General features: G+C 47.1%; 5 protein-coding genes across 5 annotated transcripts; 2 read left to right on the top strand and 3 right to left on the bottom strand.

Moving 5' to 3' along the window:
• Positions 1 to 227: 227 nt before the first annotated feature.
• On the bottom strand, positions 228 to 3,059 carry BO79DRAFT_56117 (glycosyltransferase family 2 protein). The gene is made up of 4 exons (XM_025689422.1): positions 2,795 to 3,059; positions 1,822 to 2,691; positions 1,186 to 1,477; positions 228 to 640 (listed from the first exon to the last, which is right to left on the bottom strand). Exons 1-4 carry the CDS (start codon positions 2,830 to 2,832, stop codon positions 527 to 529), a joined length of 1,314 nt encoding a protein of 437 aa, XP_025543599.1. The 5' UTR covers positions 2,833 to 3,059; the 3' UTR covers positions 228 to 526.
• Positions 3,060 to 5,899: 2,840 nt separating this feature from the next.
• On the bottom strand, positions 5,900 to 6,831 carry BO79DRAFT_275208 (uncharacterized protein; the record flags this gene model as incomplete). Its single annotated transcript, XM_025687646.1, has 4 exons — positions 6,633 to 6,831; positions 6,235 to 6,383; positions 6,064 to 6,175; positions 5,900 to 5,959 (listed from the first exon to the last, which is right to left on the bottom strand). Exons 1-4 carry the CDS (start codon positions 6,666 to 6,668, stop codon positions 5,900 to 5,902), a joined length of 357 nt encoding a protein of 118 aa, XP_025543598.1. The 5' UTR covers positions 6,669 to 6,831.
• Positions 6,832 to 7,909: 1,078 nt separating this feature from the next.
• On the top strand, positions 7,910 to 8,339 carry BO79DRAFT_56107 (uncharacterized protein). The gene has a single exon (XM_025689421.1). The coding sequence runs from the start codon at positions 7,969 to 7,971 to the stop codon at positions 8,203 to 8,205; it is 237 nt and encodes a 78-aa protein (XP_025543597.1). The 5' UTR covers positions 7,910 to 7,968; the 3' UTR covers positions 8,206 to 8,339.
• Positions 8,340 to 11,587: 3,248 nt separating this feature from the next.
• BO79DRAFT_207189 (SSH4 family protein) lies at positions 11,588 to 12,717 on the bottom strand. Its single transcript, XM_025682129.1, has one exon. The coding sequence runs from the start codon at positions 12,612 to 12,614 to the stop codon at positions 11,628 to 11,630; it is 987 nt and encodes a 328-aa protein (XP_025543596.1). The 5' UTR covers positions 12,615 to 12,717; the 3' UTR covers positions 11,588 to 11,627.
• Positions 12,718 to 13,442: 725 nt separating this feature from the next.
• Positions 13,443 to 16,811, top strand: BO79DRAFT_166592 (uncharacterized protein). The gene is made up of 2 exons (XM_025679326.1): positions 13,443 to 13,955; positions 14,137 to 16,811. The coding sequence occupies exons 1-2, from the start codon at positions 13,860 to 13,862 to the stop codon at positions 16,639 to 16,641; spliced, it is 2,601 nt and encodes an 866-aa protein (XP_025543595.1). The 5' UTR covers positions 13,443 to 13,859; the 3' UTR covers positions 16,642 to 16,811.
• The last annotated feature ends 6 nt before the right edge of the window (positions 16,812 to 16,817 follow it).

Below are 16,817 nucleotides of genomic sequence, written 5' to 3'. Positions count from 1 at the left end.
GAAATAACCAGAGTGTCCAGGATTGGAAAGGTTGTGTCAGGTACTGGTGTTGCAGACCCAAACAACAACCACCAATCAAGGACCGAGAAAAGGAGAGGCACAGGGCAAATTTTGGATGGAGGAGTCAATCCGAGCGTAGGAGGGATATTTTTTTTCTTGGACAGGGCCGTGCGTGCAACAGGATCGGTCCATTAAATCTCGAGGAAAGGGTCAAGTGAAAAGATAAAAATATTTGTGCAAAGAGAAATTATACATCAACTGAAGGCCATGGGAACCCTAATCTCATTGTTCCCAATTTAGCGTCATCAAGGCATCTCATCGTAATAGTGTATCGTGCAACCGAGATTCTAGAGCGATTGCTGGAAGGTCGCTGGGATATCAAAGGCGAGCTTCAGTAACCAGCAGGACAGGCACGCCCGGGGTGCGAGCAGTCGCTGAACCACGGACACGATAAGAAGGTTGGCTCAAGGTAAAAGCAAAGGCATTTAGTAATTTGACATATGTCCACACACCGCGCATGTGGGCTTCATTGAGTTATGTAACTCGGGTAATAAGGCCGTTTCATACGGTCCGTGTCCGTTCGCTTCTTCATCCGCTCCGCGTCATAATCATCGGCACCGTCTCTGCTACCCCATGTGGTCTGAAAAAATAATAGTTCGGTTAGCCAATCTGAGTCGGATAGCAAGGAGTAGTCATCGTTCAACAAGGCCAGATGTTGCGTGAAAAGGGAAGAATCAGAGGCCAAAAAATAAGACGGAACAAGTAATAGCCACCGTACTAAACTCGGACAGCGAAGCACAGATGATAAGAAGAGGGAATGAGACCAATAATGAGGAAAGAAACCAGGAAAAAGTGACAAGCAACCTAAGAAAAAAGTGGAAGGCCGGAATGCAGAAAGAAATCGGAAGTAGAAATCAAAGCGATGCAGAAGGCAAAATCGGGTTACCAAGATGGGGAAGGCCGTGGGTGGATACAGGGAGGGCGAGGATGAGGTGAGGCCCACGGCCAATGCAATTGCATTATGGGAGGGGTTGGGTGTCGAGCACGGAAGCAGGCCAAGGGCTAGAGCCCACTTCCATGCTACAAGCGTCGCCCAAAGATACTAGGCTGCACTTGCGCATGCACCCTCTGTAGAAACGAAACAACGGAACAGAACGCATGTTGTGTTGGGGTACTGCAACTTACCACATTCAGAGTTAGCACGGCGTATATTTTAATAGCTCCGTGGAAATAGCCGAAGAGGATGGACACCGGCAAAAGGATAACATCAACCGGGTAACGGATGTAATGTCCGAGAAGTTTGATGAACTTGCTAATAAACATCCACAGTCCGAGAGCTTGCATAGCTAACGCGTGCGTATCATTGTCCCAAGAAACCGTAGCCTTGTGACATAGTATAAGGAGCAATAAATCGCCGAGGAAAGCTGGCGGCGAAAGCGTCGTCAAGTGAACAGCGTATGCGCTCCAAGGCTGGCGACTAGTAATACAGTAAACCAAGCGTTAGCGTGCGGATCAGACAGACATTTACAGTAAGCGGCCTAACGAAAAAAAAAAAAAAAAATTTTTTTTCCACAGTCGGATCCCAAGACTAGGAGCGACCCAGCCTTCCAAGGCCGACGGCCAGTTCCTTATGCCTGTAGAAAGATCTGGGAAATGACAATCGGGATGAAGGGAAATACCATCCAACGGCGTCGTTGACCAACGATGTGGGAGGCAAGCAGGGTTTGCGAATGAAAGGCCATTCGATAACAGGAGACAAACACTCATCCCAGTGTGCATTGTACGCACGCTCACCAGACAAGTCAGATAGGGTAGACTTACTACCAGATGTGTTTTTCGTGGAACATGCTTGTGAGGTTGCTCCTCCAGTTGCTTCGGGACCAGCGCGCGCACTGCTTGAGAAACTTGGGGTTGTCTTCCAGAGTTGTCAAGACCTCCGCTTCAGGATGATATTGCATGTAAGTCTCCCAGCCATGCGACACCATCCAACGGGTAATGAAATTGTCGTCGTCTGCGTTCAATTGGTACTTTCCGAACCACCATTCTTCGTTGGTAAATCCATACGTGAATCCCTCATTCTGAAGGATATCTGTTCTGTATGCGACTGTCCGGCCTGACATGCAGGGAAGTCCACCGTCAATATGCGTTGTTGCCGCACAATCGAAGTTTCTTCGTTCCAAGTAAAGTGCACCCAGAAATCCCCATATGCGTTGAGAGAATGATGGCGAAACAGCCCGTCTCAGACGTTGACAAGTTACCACACCACCGAATCGCTCATCCTTTTCGAAAGGGGCTAGCATCCAAGGGAGGACTGTGCGTGGCCAACTCACGTCATCATCTGCGAAGACCGTGATAGTAGTCTTGACTTCAGGGATCGCTTCAGTCATTTGTCGACGCTTGTTGGGGTGAGTAACGGTGAACAAGCGGATTCTTGACTTCGAAGCGGGCATCAAGCTCAGCATGTTCTCGGCTTTTTGTCGATTCGCTTCAATGGTGACCAAAAGGAGTTCGTAGGGCTGGGTGTCGAGAATCGTTCTTATGGTTTCCACGAGTTCATCACCACATCCCTCTAACGTTGGTAAGATAACCGTTACATCTTGGGCAGTTAACTTCGGATTCTCCGGCGGAGGAATTGGTTTGAATGTCCAGAAAGAAAAGAGATTCACAACAAGACGGAAGTAGCGATACAAACTATATATCAGGGAGTCAGCTAGAGAGATTCGATACAATCAGATGTCCAATCACTGGTGATACATCAAAAGTAAGCTTCAGGCCAGTTCAGGTCAATACTAACAAGAGGGCAATAAATGCTCGCATGAACGGAAACTCCATGATTGAAGCAATATGATCAGGCCTAGGATTACACTCCTCAAGCCAATTGATTGCTTCGGTCGCTATAGACTTCACTCCGAATTTCGTCCCCGATCTCTCGCCAATGCTGGATCAAGCTACAGACACCGGGACTGGCACTGCGCACTGTGCTCACAGGGGCGCGTTATCGGGGGATAGAGAAAATGACGAAAATGCTGGGCACCGCTCTGCCAGCATAAAAGTTTTGTTGATAATTGACAAGTTGAGGAGAGGAGAGATAGAGAGAATATGGGTATATGGTCTCCTAGTAGGATGAACAGGATAGGAGGACGGAAGTAGAGGCAGAGAAAGAGAAAAGAAAGGAAGAAAAAAAAAAAGATAGAACAGGATGAACGAATGTCTGGGTATAAAGATAGCCCAAGACCTCGTCAGGAAGTTCTAAGAAACTGAAAGACCAGCTCTGAGGTCAATTGGCTTCACAGAAGATGAGAATGCCTATGGGCGAACATGCAACATTGGGGATTCTTATTTGTTGCAGATGGAGTCGATGGCACGGAATGGCAGGGAAGGCACATGTTCAAGTCCGGCATCCAGACAATGGATTGAGCCAATCCCTAGAGAGAAATATAAATAAGTTACTTGTGGGCTCCAGTTCCTTTGTCATTTTGAGTGTCATGCAGGTGTATTTTTGCCTCGTGCGTCAGAGACCCTGGATCTAGATGGACTGATGGAGGATAATGCGGGTGGAGAAAGGATTGGCGGCGGTCCATGCAGCTACTGTGCAGTCCACTGCAGTGACATGGGCCAGAGAGGGTGGAGACTGCTGATGGTGTGTGGGTGTGTTTTCTAAGGCTAAAGTAGGAGCTAAAAGCACGTTAGTGGGCGTCTCCGAAATTCGCAGTGGTTTAACTGTGTTGGGGCCTTTGGGGGTGTAGTATTCCGTACTAACCGGTCCGTCCTAGTACCTCCTTAGCACTATCTAGTCCACTCGGTTCTGCGCATCCTGCCCGGGACGCTGTAGACTTCCTAAACACGAGAGTCATTATTATGGAGTAGGCCCAGTATCTCCTCGTACTAGCCACCTCTCCCTAAGGTACTTTTACCAGAGCGAAGCTTGAGTAGAGAAATGCCTCCCTCCTTTCCACTCCACCGTCCATGGTCATACACACACACTTTCCTCCCCTGCAACAGGATGATACATTCTCCATCTTTGCTTTCTGGACTTACTTCCCCTCTTTACTTCTTCCTTGATTTCTTTTTTCAATTTTTTTTATCTTGGTTTATTCTATCATTCTGCTTTGTTTCCTTTTCTTTTCTTTTCCGCCTCTTTCCTTCCCCGGTCAAGGTGGACTGAATAGATGGAAAGGGGCAAAGTATACAGAGTCATACGCAAAAAAAAACCCTAAATGGGAATAAACAAAATTCATAATCATTTAAATATCGGATATTGAGAAAAATGACCAAATTGAAAATAGTAAAAATCAGACGGAGAAAAACAAAAAAACAAAAAGGGAAAAAAAAAAGATTGGATAAACCTAACATAAAATCATCGGTGGCTCATTCATCATTCCCGATGGGCAAGTGACGCCGATGAGCCGACAGGCAAAATCACCTAGATAATACTTGGTAAGAGGTGGTGGGGGGGGGGCAGAGTTCGTTTGTCGGCTGGATGATCAACCAACAAGGATAAAAGAAAAAAAAAAAAAAGAGAGAGGAAACGGGGGGAAAAAATCTCACTCGTTTCCGAATTCCATGCGTAATTTAACGTCTATGTGAAGAGAGATAACATGCTCCCCCTATTGAAGCATTACCATTAAATCCGAATTAACATGTCAAGCTTGCTATAATCATGAATTCCCGGGATTTTCAAAGAATCAAAGGAGAGAATGGCCGCTACCGAAAATGAATCAGAGCTGTTCCATACATGACAGTGACGACATAGTAATTTCTTCAAATCATCATTCGAGGAGTCTGATCCTGTAACAACATACAATTTCTAATTCTATCCAGGTGCAGATTGCTGCTGCATACTACCTAGTGGCATTGGTGAGAACTAAAATAGCCAACATAGCAGACCATCGGCCTAGACAAGAAGCTCCGATCGGGAGGAAAACGAATGGGGAAAAAGAAAATAAATGAAATAGTTGTCAGAGAGGACAACAAACCTTTCCAGAGGTCGGAAATTATGTGGAAATAATTGAGGTTACTAGTTTACATATTCCCATCTCACCCTCAGGATTCTTTTCTTATTATGTTGAGGGCATCAAGATAGAGGTTCTCGCAACTAAAGGGGAAAGAAAGGCATTTGTTTTATTCATGGCACATGGCTTCTTGTTTTTTCTTTTTTTGTTAATTTCTTTTTAGCCCGTACCGATCAGCACAGCTCTTTGAGCCTCCCAAGCACATAATAATATTGAAGGTCAGCCGGACAAAGTTATGTTAACTATGGTAGACTAGGCGATGATACTGCGACCATGGAAATGGAAAGGGAGAAAGATAAGCAAAGCACCCATCCAAAGTTCTTCGGGAATTTTGAGATAAAGGTCCCTAGGAAAGAAAATGACCCGAAGACCGAATGACCATTTCTCACCACATTCCAGACGTGAATCTCTTCATCTTCTCGTACTTACTTAGCATCTCTAGATGGTAGTGGTAGCTTTCAGCCATTAAATTACAGGCCAAGCACAGAATCTCGCATTTTGGAATCCCACTTGTTGCAAAAGGCGAACTATCTCAAAGCGAAGAAACGGTAATAGCTATGTAACAAAATACACTGAACGGGACTGCGTGCCTCGCTAAGCAATTCCAGCTACTGCGCACTAGGCTACAATTTTGTCAACAGGTTGTCACACACGCACACCATCCCCCATGCCCCCTCCAATATCGAGGGCAGCTGTCCATCGCGGAGAAAACAGATATTTGCCTAGAAAATCTTAATCCATGGTGAAGTTCTACTTGACATTGAATTCATTCTGGTATACATAGAATAAGTGATACTTGGAAAGGGCGAAAAGCGAAGAACGGGCCCCCCTAAACACCACTGACAGTGTGCTGGGGAACTTTACGCACAATACAGAATCGGTGGTAGCTATGGTCTCATTGGCCTCAAACCAAAAACGTTCAGGTTAACGGTGATCCTAGCGGCGATCTCCCAACCCCGTCTCATTAAAGCCCACTACCTGCACTCGTTGCCTCCCACAACCAGTCGCCCGCTAAATAAGAATGGATCACGAAGCTTGGGTGGGGTTTAACATTAACAAATGCTGCCATAGGCTGGAGGTAATACGAAGTCGAGACCATTCCCCAGACAGTGACACACCACTGTCTCTCAGCTAGTAATGTCATGACCCATAAGCATGGTCGGCTCCGAGAACATGCATTTATCAGCTGAAAGTTAATCCGAGACAGAGGTCTCTGGCCTACCAAATCAGAATATGGCTATCAACTCTGAGCCATGATGATATTTTTGAGTAGCTGGAATTTATCTGTACGCTGTAAGGTATATCATAAAAAGGTTCCCTTGAGTCACAGTCCCGAGCAGTCATGTGCTTCGGAAGATCACATTGACATAGCTATTCACTTTTTCCGGAGCACAGCTCCTGCACATGTGCTCTTGTACAGGAATGCTGGTGTTGCCTCACAATTTTAACTCGCGAAGTTACTGGGGCCGCATATGACCAAAGCGGCATTTTTATGGGCTCTTCGGCCAACCGTCCCTCCCCACCCGGTAGACACGGAGTTCCATATGCAGCTTGTGGCTTGCTTAGTAGATCTCAGATATCTATGGAGGTTATGCGTCTCGCTTGCTAACGATCGACTACTATCTCGCCATCAACCAAATTTGGAGTAATAGCCATGATTGGTGTTCGACTGGTCTTAGCAGCCGTCGTGGGACTATGATTTGGACAGTTATTATGTGAATCCTGCCAGTAGCTCTTCACTTACGTACACTGACACAAGAGTACCCTACTCAGATAGCTTAGGCGTAACCAACAAATACTACTTTAGCAGTAGTACCATGGACGGAACAAGGGCATAGAGAACCAAACCGTGTAGTAGTACTTACTTAGTAGTAGTAAGTTGACTCTCGGGCTTCTCAACCAATCATCTATGGGACCGCTGTAATCTCTTCGAGAGCATGGATAGAGACAATAACTCCACATACACACGATTAGCATCGCTAGTAACAATGAACGTGCGGCCCGAGCTCTATTTCCCAATAAAGACTTGACTCGCATGGTAATATGTCAATGTTATCTTGGCATCGAGGACGCGTGCTGATGGAACCACGGTCAGCCATCATACGGGCTGCTCCTTCGCAGTTATTGGTACAGATAACCCACCAGCCTTAGTGGCTGCAGATGATAATCAACCCTCCTGCAAGTCACCTTAAACGGCTATGTGCCCCAAGGCTAGGCCGGGGCTCCTCCACTCAAGCAGTGCTACACCCTACCGTCCGGACTAGAACGAGGTTCGGGATTCTAAGCTAAATGATCACCTAACTAGCAATAAGCAGCTAGCAGGAAGATGGTGAACACACTCTACATGATGTAGTATGTCAACGTGCATACAATACCATAGTAAAAATCTCACAGATTGTTAGTTCTATTCTCCGTAAAGAGACTCATATTGACCTAAGGACAAGGAGAATATTGATGCAATTGCCTAAGGGGTTCAGATGGGGAGTTTTCCCCTTACTAGTTTGGGAAGGTGAGGTTCTATTGTTCCAATATACTGACATAAATTGATGCGCGGTTTACATGTGGTATCTTTACAAGGGTTCATATTAAGCACTATCGGTCCCCATGCTTCATATGGAACTGCTCCGTCTCGATCCGTTCACCATAAGCTAGTAGACTAGACTATAAACAAGGCGACGTTGCATTGCTTTGACAATTTCCTAATTGTATACCGTCTTCCTCCGCGGCCCTAGTACCAAGTTCGTATAGTATATTTCTAGACCTCTCTGCAGAGTATGAAGGGCGTTCTTCAATGTGTACATTCGCGTGGTTACTGCTGTCAGGATATGATTTAGCTCCTCGAAAAAGCAGCCACACACATGCATAACAATCTTCTAGGTAACTGAAACAGACGCGTACCTATCTCGGCTGCACGGACATTACTTGCCTCCGCCGAGCTCCCCACCCTCACCCGGGAATGACCGAGGATCCATTCAAACGCGTTCGGAGCAGAACTGCTACTGTGTATTTAAGTGCTAAGATAGTCCGGGATTTTAGCGCAGGCTGTCTTGTCTGTCTTTATAGGATTTTCTATCCCTTTTTCTTTTTTTTTTTTCTTTTTTTTTTTTTTTTTTTCCTTGTTTTGCGTGCCCCATACCAAGATAATACTGACCTGAAAGGAGTAAATCTAATAGTAACTTATGTCTTTGTGTAATTTGTTGGCGGTTTCATGAGAGAGCAGGCGTATACTTATTCCGCCGGTCGGCCAAATATCCCCTGCGGCCTCCCACTAATTGAGGGAATGAGGAAAGTTTGCAAGTGTCAACAGAAAGCCACAGGATAGCCCGGAAGAATATCACACCATTACTTTGACCTACCAGTAAAGCCCCACAATCTAAACGAGTTAGTACTAGGTGCCACTGCATAGTAAAGTGCGCGTATTGGCCGTTCCCATAATCTCCGGGCTGAATTCTACGACTTCATGCGTAGCTTCAAAAGAAGATATTACCGATCACTCTTGAACAGGATAGGGGGGTGTGGGTGTGGGTGAGCAACAATAATAGCGAATACCTGTAATTCTTCCCGTGTACAGCGAGGAGCTAGGTGCTCCACGATTTCGACGCACTGTTCAGCCGACGCTCCATATCGAAGTCTGGAACCGTCGACGGCAAGATTATCCATTGATATCAACCTAGTAAGTAAACTTATTACCTCTTACCGTAAGACTAGTAGGGCATAATCCCGTTTCCATCAGAGACGCGGAAATGTCATGCAGCTCATGCCGTCAATCGGAATGTCAGCCGTGTGTGTAACTCAATCATATACTTATTACCATGCTACTCTTAAGTCAATATAATGGCCCAAACCTCCAAAGGGCTTGCTCCCTTTTTTTTTAATCTGACAATGTAATGTGACGAGAATAACCCAAGCACTGAGCGAGCATTACCGTACTTTCTGCACAAGTTTGAATACAAAGGCAACAGGGAAATCAAGGGAGGGGGGGTGGTTCGGGCTGGGTCTAGTCAGTCTACTAGTCATCAATACTACCTACCTACTATGTATGGACTTGTAGTAGTAATTATTACTACTTAACAAGACGCAAGTTGGCATGAAGACCGAGGAGGCAGAGTCTCCACTCCGAGCTCCTTAGGCTGACTCTCATAGAGAATTAGCCGCAGGAGGTAGCGGACTGTGCACAAGTTAGCGCGGGCTGTTTCCTCTTGTACTGGTGGGAACTGTTCCATACCGTCCGTAGACTGGGGCGCCTCGGCATGGGGGCAAATCTCCGCTACAGCGTTGTGGTTCGCTTACCCGGACAGCAGGCAACTTACTTACCTTGCTAAGGAGCTGTGCCGCTCCCGCTAGTTAGTTCTACTAGTCGTAGTCTACGTGTTTGGCGGCGACGGGCGACACACTGGGCTGAGACTGTCCTGTGCTTCCCAAGACACAGCCCGCCCGCGCTTTTCACCATTTGTAAACACTGCGCCCCCCCCCACCACCACTCCCAGTCAGGATGAATTGATTTCCGTCCTAAGGGATCAGACGACGCAGGAGACTCCGACTATCTAAAGATAGCAAGCTATTAAGGAGAGAGGTAGTGACAGTTGTAGTAGTTGAAGTAGCAAGGGGATTAGGAAAGTGCGGAATTCGTCTATTGTAATGTGTAGATAACTATTTATCATTGTTATCATTTTTCCCGCCCGTGCCCTCCCCGGACCTCACGGCAGAACCCTCATTTCGCCCCCCTCTTCCACAAACTTACTAGGGTGATATTGTTATTGTCTGGTAGACTACTCATGCTAGTACGGAGTACTCCAAGCTCCTCTAGTTTAGTCGCATCTTACGGCAGGACGGACTGCCTAGGTAGGTAGGAGTGGCGGATATTTGTGGAACGCTGCCGTGCTATCATAGGCTGAACGCGGGAGTCGACGACCTCGCTCTTGGTGGCCCGTGTGAGGTTCGGCTGCGGGCCTGAAGCTCGGCCAGGCCATCCTGCTTACCCACGGAAAAGGCGTTAGCAACGTTGACTACTGCACCACTTCTGCAGCTAATCGAGTCAATCCAGCAGCTAAAACTAGGCATGAGCTAGATTTCCACTGGACTAGCCTCGTTTAAGTGACTTCTATGCCGGTTGTGCGAATACTACTACCCGAATAGTCACTCGGGCTTGTTTGGCTTGATCAAACCTCCAGGAGAATCAAAAGCAAATGCTCTGCGTGGCTTTCACGGGGTGCAGAACGGAGTTTCCGGAAGGAGTCCGAAACTCATGAAGGTATGAAGCGAGTATTGTTGTTGTTCTTATTATTATTATTGTCATTATTATTATTGCAGTCTTTATTATAATGATTATTATTTTGCCTATGGTTACTGCCACTAGATAGGTTGAGTATCACGACCCGCCGATGCTTCTCCTGCACAGCCGTTGGGGCCAATTCGGCGCAGCAATATCAACAATTGAACTATCCTTGGACTGAGTCTGTGGCTGGCTCTGTGCTGCAAGCCAGCTTCTGGTCTCAATGACATGCAAGCACCCCTATGCAGAAATCTCCTACAACATTTGTGAGATCTTTGATAACGCCATGAGCTGCAGCAATGCCTCTATACTACCCATAGAATTAGAAAAGTGTTCTGGATGGGGTTGGTCAGTCCACTGGATGGGGACTGTGCTACGCGAATTATTATCAGCTTCCTGTGCTACGTGACTTTGTCTAATGACACAGACTGACCGTTTCTCCAACACACACTTCTCTCCCTCCCCGACAACATATGATAACAAACACTCATCGACCTCCGAAACGGGCGGTCTTTTCCTATGGCACTTAAGGGACTAGCATATGCATCATGAGGTCAGGGAGTTACAATGCCTTGCACATTATTCTCTAATGCAGTCAAGGTTCCGAACAAACATCTTCACCCCTGCTCTATCCTAGGTAGTTCGGAAATCCAGTACCCGCTAGTTACTTGCATATAGTGGCACTGATTTTCAAATTTATGATGTCAACTTCCCTCCCCTCCGTCCCTCCAGCTCAAGCAAGGCAAGCCCCCTCAGCGATCAATCGGATGACTTTGAGGCTCCCTTGTTCTGGACCAGGCCTATTGGTAACATAAGCATCCCCAGGCAATGACGGGGATGCAGACCATGCTTCCCCCCGATACACTAATGTGTGCGTATCAACAGGGTACACCCTCTCTTCCCCAAGCCATTTCTGCATGTGTCTTTCTAGAACATCTCCACGGCACCAACGGTGTTCTGTCATGCGTGTAGTCTAGTAGCTTGTATTACAACCGGCAAGGATGTATATGGCGATCTTTTTCCATTCATAAAACGCCTTTGTCTGGGTAATACGCTTCTATATCATCATTCGTCTTCTGTGCCTAACTATGTCACAGCTATTAGTTTCCTGTCTATAACTCTGATAGACTGCTAGCTAAGGTGACCAGGCAAATTAGAATGATCGAAACACATTGCCGTATTACGCGTTTTTTTCTACTGTGTCAAACGGCCTTGAAGGAAACAACTCTTCGCTTACTCTTCCAGGGTGTAATTAGCTAACATACCGTGAACGTTCACTAAGACAGAGTTACATGCATTGGCTTGCGTTTACCGGAGCAATGTAAGGCACAGAATGGCGACAATTAGATATCCTCTCCAGGAGCCCATAACCAATCTGCAGGATTGAATAAAACCTCGAAATCCACGCCTCCGAATAGTCCGAGGGCGCCATACAGATCGAAATCTCCTCCTAGACCCTCTACCCCTCCAGAATCCTCATCCAACTCCTCGTAAAGGTTCCAGCCCCCGACTTTCTGACCGTCACGGGTAAAAAAGATATCGACATCAACCTTCGTGTCTGCACCCACCGAAACCGAGGTGGCCATGGTGGGGAAGTGAAATGTCATCCCCAAACCAACTGTCTCTCCTACATTGAACTTGCTCGTGAACCCCTTCCCACCCCACGAGTCATTCACAAAGCGACAACCATCATCAGAGAAGACTCCGAGGCTACCCCTTTCCCATCCTGGACATCTCCAGTTGGGATATGGTTGTGCCACAAACCCAATAGAGAACCCGCTGGCCTCGGCAGACTGTCCTTGCGGACCTACGCGGAGGCCAAGCAGTCTTACTTCAAAGTAAATAGTTTTACTTGTTTTGGTAAGCAATGGAGAATCCTTGAGGGAGAAGTAGAGGGGCAAATCTGTAGTTAGAAGACAGTCGACATTCCCATCTCTTGTGGACCCTTTCCAGTGCCCCTTGTTGACAACGGATAGCTTCCCACCAAACCTTGGTGACTCTGCAGGGTTCAGATCGTATTCCTGAGCAGATTTGTACAGAGCATCAGATGGCTTGACGGGAATATTCAGGGGAAGCTTATCACAAAAAGCGTGGGCACGCTCTGCATCGTCGCAGGAGGCATTTCCTGTACTTGAGGAGAAAAACCCAGCGATCGGTGGCGGTGGAAGCGTTGCTGTATCGGGCACAGTCTCCTGCCAGTTGTGATAAAGGAGGGGCCCTTGACTTCCGGTTCCAGTAGTTGCAGAAGCAGAATATGGCGGAGGTGAGGCAATAGGCATCGTATACTCAGATTGTGCTTTTTGAGACGTGGCTTTAGAGTGGTCCGCCATTTGCAGCTTAAAAAAAAAAAACAATTAGACCAATATAGACAGGAAGAAGTGCCCTTAATGATCGCGTTTGAGACTCATATATATTAATCCTGTTGAACTTATATCGTATGTTGGAGTGACAGCTGTTGATATAGGATAGCAGGCTAATGTAGGGATGCTCTATTGGGGCGGGTGTCGCGCGGGTGGCTATGCTGAACCATGAGCTCACACTTTGCTGATTTCTGGTCAGAAAGCAAAATTAAGCCAAAGGAGCAGAATGGATGCACCGGAGTTAGTGCTCACAAAGAGCAGATAAGCATTGGTATCTTTTCGCTTAAGCATGGAACATAATTACACTGTCCTTTCTAATATATGTTTATATATATATATAATTACTGCAAGCATATATAGTTGGACATACAAACATTTCTGCTTAGGTGGTTGTTGGACCCTTCCCGTTACTAAATTTAAATAACCCCGTGGAGCCAGCCACATTGGGACTGCGGGGAGGGATTTGTTGTGGATGAAGGGAGACAGACGCACACTATGTTGGGATCGATATGGAAGAAAAAGCGGTATGAGTAGGCAAAGTGAGGAGGAAATCGGTCTTGGGTTTTTATGATTGATAACTAATTAGGGATTGTTGTTTCAGATGCAACCTTTTATGTATAGTCCAGAAGAGGCATAGGCTCGACAATGCCTGCCCTACCCCCCACCGTGCCTGACTACAGCAACCAGCTGAGGTTTCAGTAGACCCAGTAGTAAGCTCGTTTAATTTCTGTTTGCCTTGCGCCTAAGTGCTCTTGCTTACTGCCCGCCCAGTGTCCAGTTGAATGTGCGACCGTGACCCTTCACTTGGTTTGGGTTATGACTGCTTGATCGATGGCCCCTTGCCGACTTACCTGTTTGCTTGGCCTGCGCAATGATCTTCTTTCAAGTTCATGCACATGCTCATCTCTTTGATTCTTGACTTAGTACCTGGTAGAGCTGCTTAGATGCATAAAGATGTGCTCTAGAGTGCTCGAGCGGTCCTGAATCTCATCCGACCATATTGCTGGCTACCAATTAGTCACTGTTGTTACACAACACATACTCTCACTATATACATGCGCTCGAAGCTGCAGTCATCCTTTTTCAATCGAGGACAATCCTAGTCTCCCATCAACTATTTCTCGAGTCACAGTCGGCCACTGGTGATGATAAATCTTCACGGGCAATGAGCATTGGCATGAATCTCCCCGCGAGAGACACTATATTGCGGCCGAGATGGACAGCAGTGAAAAAGGACATACCAAAAGACAGCGCAGGTCTTCTCTCTCACAGCAGCTACAACGGGTCTTCCATTTGGATAAACATGTGAATGTAAGGGTTTTTCTTTTTTCTCTCTTTCTTTCTCTCTCTCTTTTTTTCTTTTTTCTTTTTCTTTTCTTTTTTTTTTTTAGGGTCATCGTCCCAGCGAGTTGCCAATACACCAGTTTCCTCCTACCTACCTTAACTCTCTGCCTTGTCGGGACAAGATGTGCCTCATGTTAATACCTCAAAGAAGGAAAGGCGCAGGCGATCGTCGGATGCGATAGAGGCTCAAACCATAAGGACCCCCGGGCAAGAGCGAGAGGGGACACAGCAGACAGACCAGGTTGGCCTAGGCGGCAGTACAAGTCGATCCGCATCATTCATAAGAACAAATGAAGATGTCGGTTCACGTATAGCCCAAGGTCCAACCTTTCCGGGTTTGGTTGACAATGAGCTCGTGAAGTCATCAGCACACACTATCAGCCAGGGAACATTGCAACTGTCCGACTCATCCTCCCTCATGGATATGTCTTCTGGCAAGCACGGGTCATTCAGCCCCGCTACTTCGATCAACAAGGCGACGGACAGGAATGAAAGAAGGGCTACAAGGCGCCTAGAAGCAGAAAGGTTGGAGCTTGAGAAGAGGTTTCTTAACCTCGAAAAGAGCGAGCAACGCCATGGGATAAGCCAACAGCAGAAAGAGTCCCGGCGCCTTACCAAAAAACAACCTATAAGAAGCTCAAGTAGGGCATCGAGTGTGAGTGAAGATGAGTCTCGCCCATCACGCCGATTCTCTTCTCTCTTCTCAAGTTCGAGGCGAGGTTCCCGGTCACGTTCAAATTCCCTAAGCAGAAGTGACGGAGATTATCCAACTAAACTACCAGCTGACGCCGAAAAATCACACTCTGGACTGCACTCGGGACCGCACGCAGCTCGATCTCACATTGCCGTGAAGATGCCTAATCGCTTCGGCGCCGTGATATCTAAAGAGCTCTCCATCAACAACGCGCTGGCCCCATACCAACCTGAGCCTGCGCCCATGCGGGAGCTAATGCCGGCGAATCCTACCAGTACAGAATCTAAGGCAAATGATTCTACCGGGCCTGATCCTCGCAGTATCGAACACAATTTGTCGCACGAACAAAGCCCTGTACAAGACCACCTCGTTACCATCGACAGTAACGCGCCAAGGGTAGCATCGAAAGCCCCTAGTCTTCCTGTCCCTACAGACCTGGACCGCTTGTCCTTCGCAGCAACCCTCAACCTTAAAAGTAGGGAGTCTGGCAACGTGAGGTTATCTGGACATCGTCGGTCATCGACGGTGTCTTCCCCGGAACTGCTGAATAAACGGGAAAAGCATGCTCGCGGTAGCTACAAAAGCACTCGCATAGCTCAGGTGGCAGCTGATGGTGGAAAAACTTCAAGTTCACTAGGACTGTCATCGACTAACTTACAAGCCAATTCGTTGAGGGCTGCACCGAACAGAACTTCCACGGACCGTTATTTTCAGAGACCGTATAAGAGCTACATTTCATCACCCCTTACAGTGGCCTCAACTGTGGACAGCAGATCCAAGCTGTCTTCAAATGCTAAGGAGACTTCAAACACAACAACTTTGCAAGCTCCTATCGAAGATAAATCAAACCCCATGGATTCTATCAAGGCTATAGATCCCAAGTATAAGCGGACACATCCAGATGTTACAAGGCGTCTATCCGGGAGATACGAGGATAAAGGCGAAGGAGACCTTGCACAGCCTCACAGTATCGTTGGGAACCCGCAGGAGCGCTCTGTTGTTGGCTACACGTGGGCTAGTCACCATCTCCAAACACCTTTGAGCAAGTGCATTCTTACAAACCAAGATGAAGCTCATGCAGTGACATGCCGAGAGCCTGGAGTCGAGAAGTCGGATTCTCGGACTCACAACACAAATGGCAGCCTAACTGATTTAATCGTCTACCAGGCGAAGCATGCAGGTCGGGACGGACACCTAGAATCTCAAGGTACTCCACCGCGTTATAGAACTCAAGCTTGTCAAAACCTAGCCCAGAGCTTTCAGGGTGCTCCTAGGATGCAGAGACCTGAAGCCTGTCATATGCCTTATGAGAGCAAGCTTACACAACGGAGAGGTTCAATTTCGTCAATATCCGCATCCTCTGAAGAGCCACGATCAGAAGATTACAACACTGCGGACGAAGCCTGCTCATCTGTTTCGCTTCCTCGACAGGATGGCATTGCCCCAGCCAGCTTTCCTCACACTGATGACACTGTACCAAGTACATTGGACAATAATGACAACGATGTGTCGCTCAGTGTGGGAGCTTCAACCTCCGATTTATGCAACATGCCGGAAGGGCGAATGAACGGACGCATTGAGCAATTGAAAAATGTACAGACAGTCGGCCCGTTTAAAATGCTCTTTGTCATCTGCTGTCACTGCGGCCATTGGCACGATCTGCCATCGAAAATGCATGCGAAATTCACTTCGCCGAGCACATCTTCAGTCGCCAAAGAGCATAAGCTCTCCACTGACAAGGGTGAACCACGTGCTGGCCAAGAATGTATTGATTCAAAAATACGCAAAAATAGTTTTTCAGGACAGTGTGCCGATTCATCAAGTACCAAGTCTCCTGCCTCTGCCGCAAGGTCTCAATCTCCGACTACGGTGCAGTGCTGCTGGTGTAATCATCGCATGGATAGGTCATGTTGCCAGGGATGGACAACCATGATTCGCATGTGTGAAAGGCATCACTAGCAGTGTGCCAGAGAAATTGTCGTCTGTATGGTGACCGGGAGTGATTGTGAATTCTACTGTGGAAGTGGCCATTGGGGTGGAAACATGCATTGCAGTTATGGTTGGCTTATTAGAACGCACTCCAGCTTTGCTGGGGGATATATTCTTGGATTCCGGACGAGGAAATGGTGAACCAT

The sequence above is a fragment of the Aspergillus costaricaensis genome, assembly GCF_003184835.1.
Source record: "Aspergillus costaricaensis CBS 115574 unplaced genomic scaffold BO79scaffold_4, whole genome shotgun sequence".
NCBI lineage: Eukaryota > Fungi > Ascomycota > Eurotiomycetes > Eurotiales > Aspergillaceae > Aspergillus > Aspergillus costaricensis.
Note: the sequence above shows the minus strand (reverse complement) of the source record. Positions and strands in the feature narration are given on the sequence as shown.

Excerpts from the sequence above, each read along its gene's own strand:
- BO79DRAFT_56117 (XM_025689422.1), bottom strand. The coding sequence starts at position 2,832 with ATGGAGTTTCCGTTCATGCGAGCATTTATTGCCCTCTT. Across the intron at positions 2,692-2,794 it reads CGAGCATTTATTGCCCTCTT|TTTGTATCGCTACTTCCGTC; the intron begins GTTAGTATTGAC and ends CCTGATATATAG. Across the intron at positions 641-1,185 it reads CCGTGCTAACTCTGAATGTG|ACCACATGGGGTAGCAGAGA; the intron begins GTAAGTTGCAGT and ends TTATTTTTTCAG.
- BO79DRAFT_56107 (XM_025689421.1), top strand. The coding sequence starts at position 7,969 with ATGACCGAGGATCCATTCAAACGCGTTCGGAGCAGAACTGCTACTGTG.
- BO79DRAFT_207189 (XM_025682129.1), bottom strand. The coding sequence starts at position 12,614 with ATGGCGGACCACTCTAAAGCCACGTCTCAAAAAGCACAATCTGAGTAT.
- BO79DRAFT_166592 (XM_025679326.1), top strand. The coding sequence starts at position 13,860 with ATGGACAGCAGTGAAAAAGGACATACCAAAAGACAGCGCAGGTCTTCT. Across the intron at positions 13,956-14,136 it reads ATTTGGATAAACATGTGAAT|AAGGAAAGGCGCAGGCGATC; the intron begins GTAAGGGTTTTT and ends AATACCTCAAAG.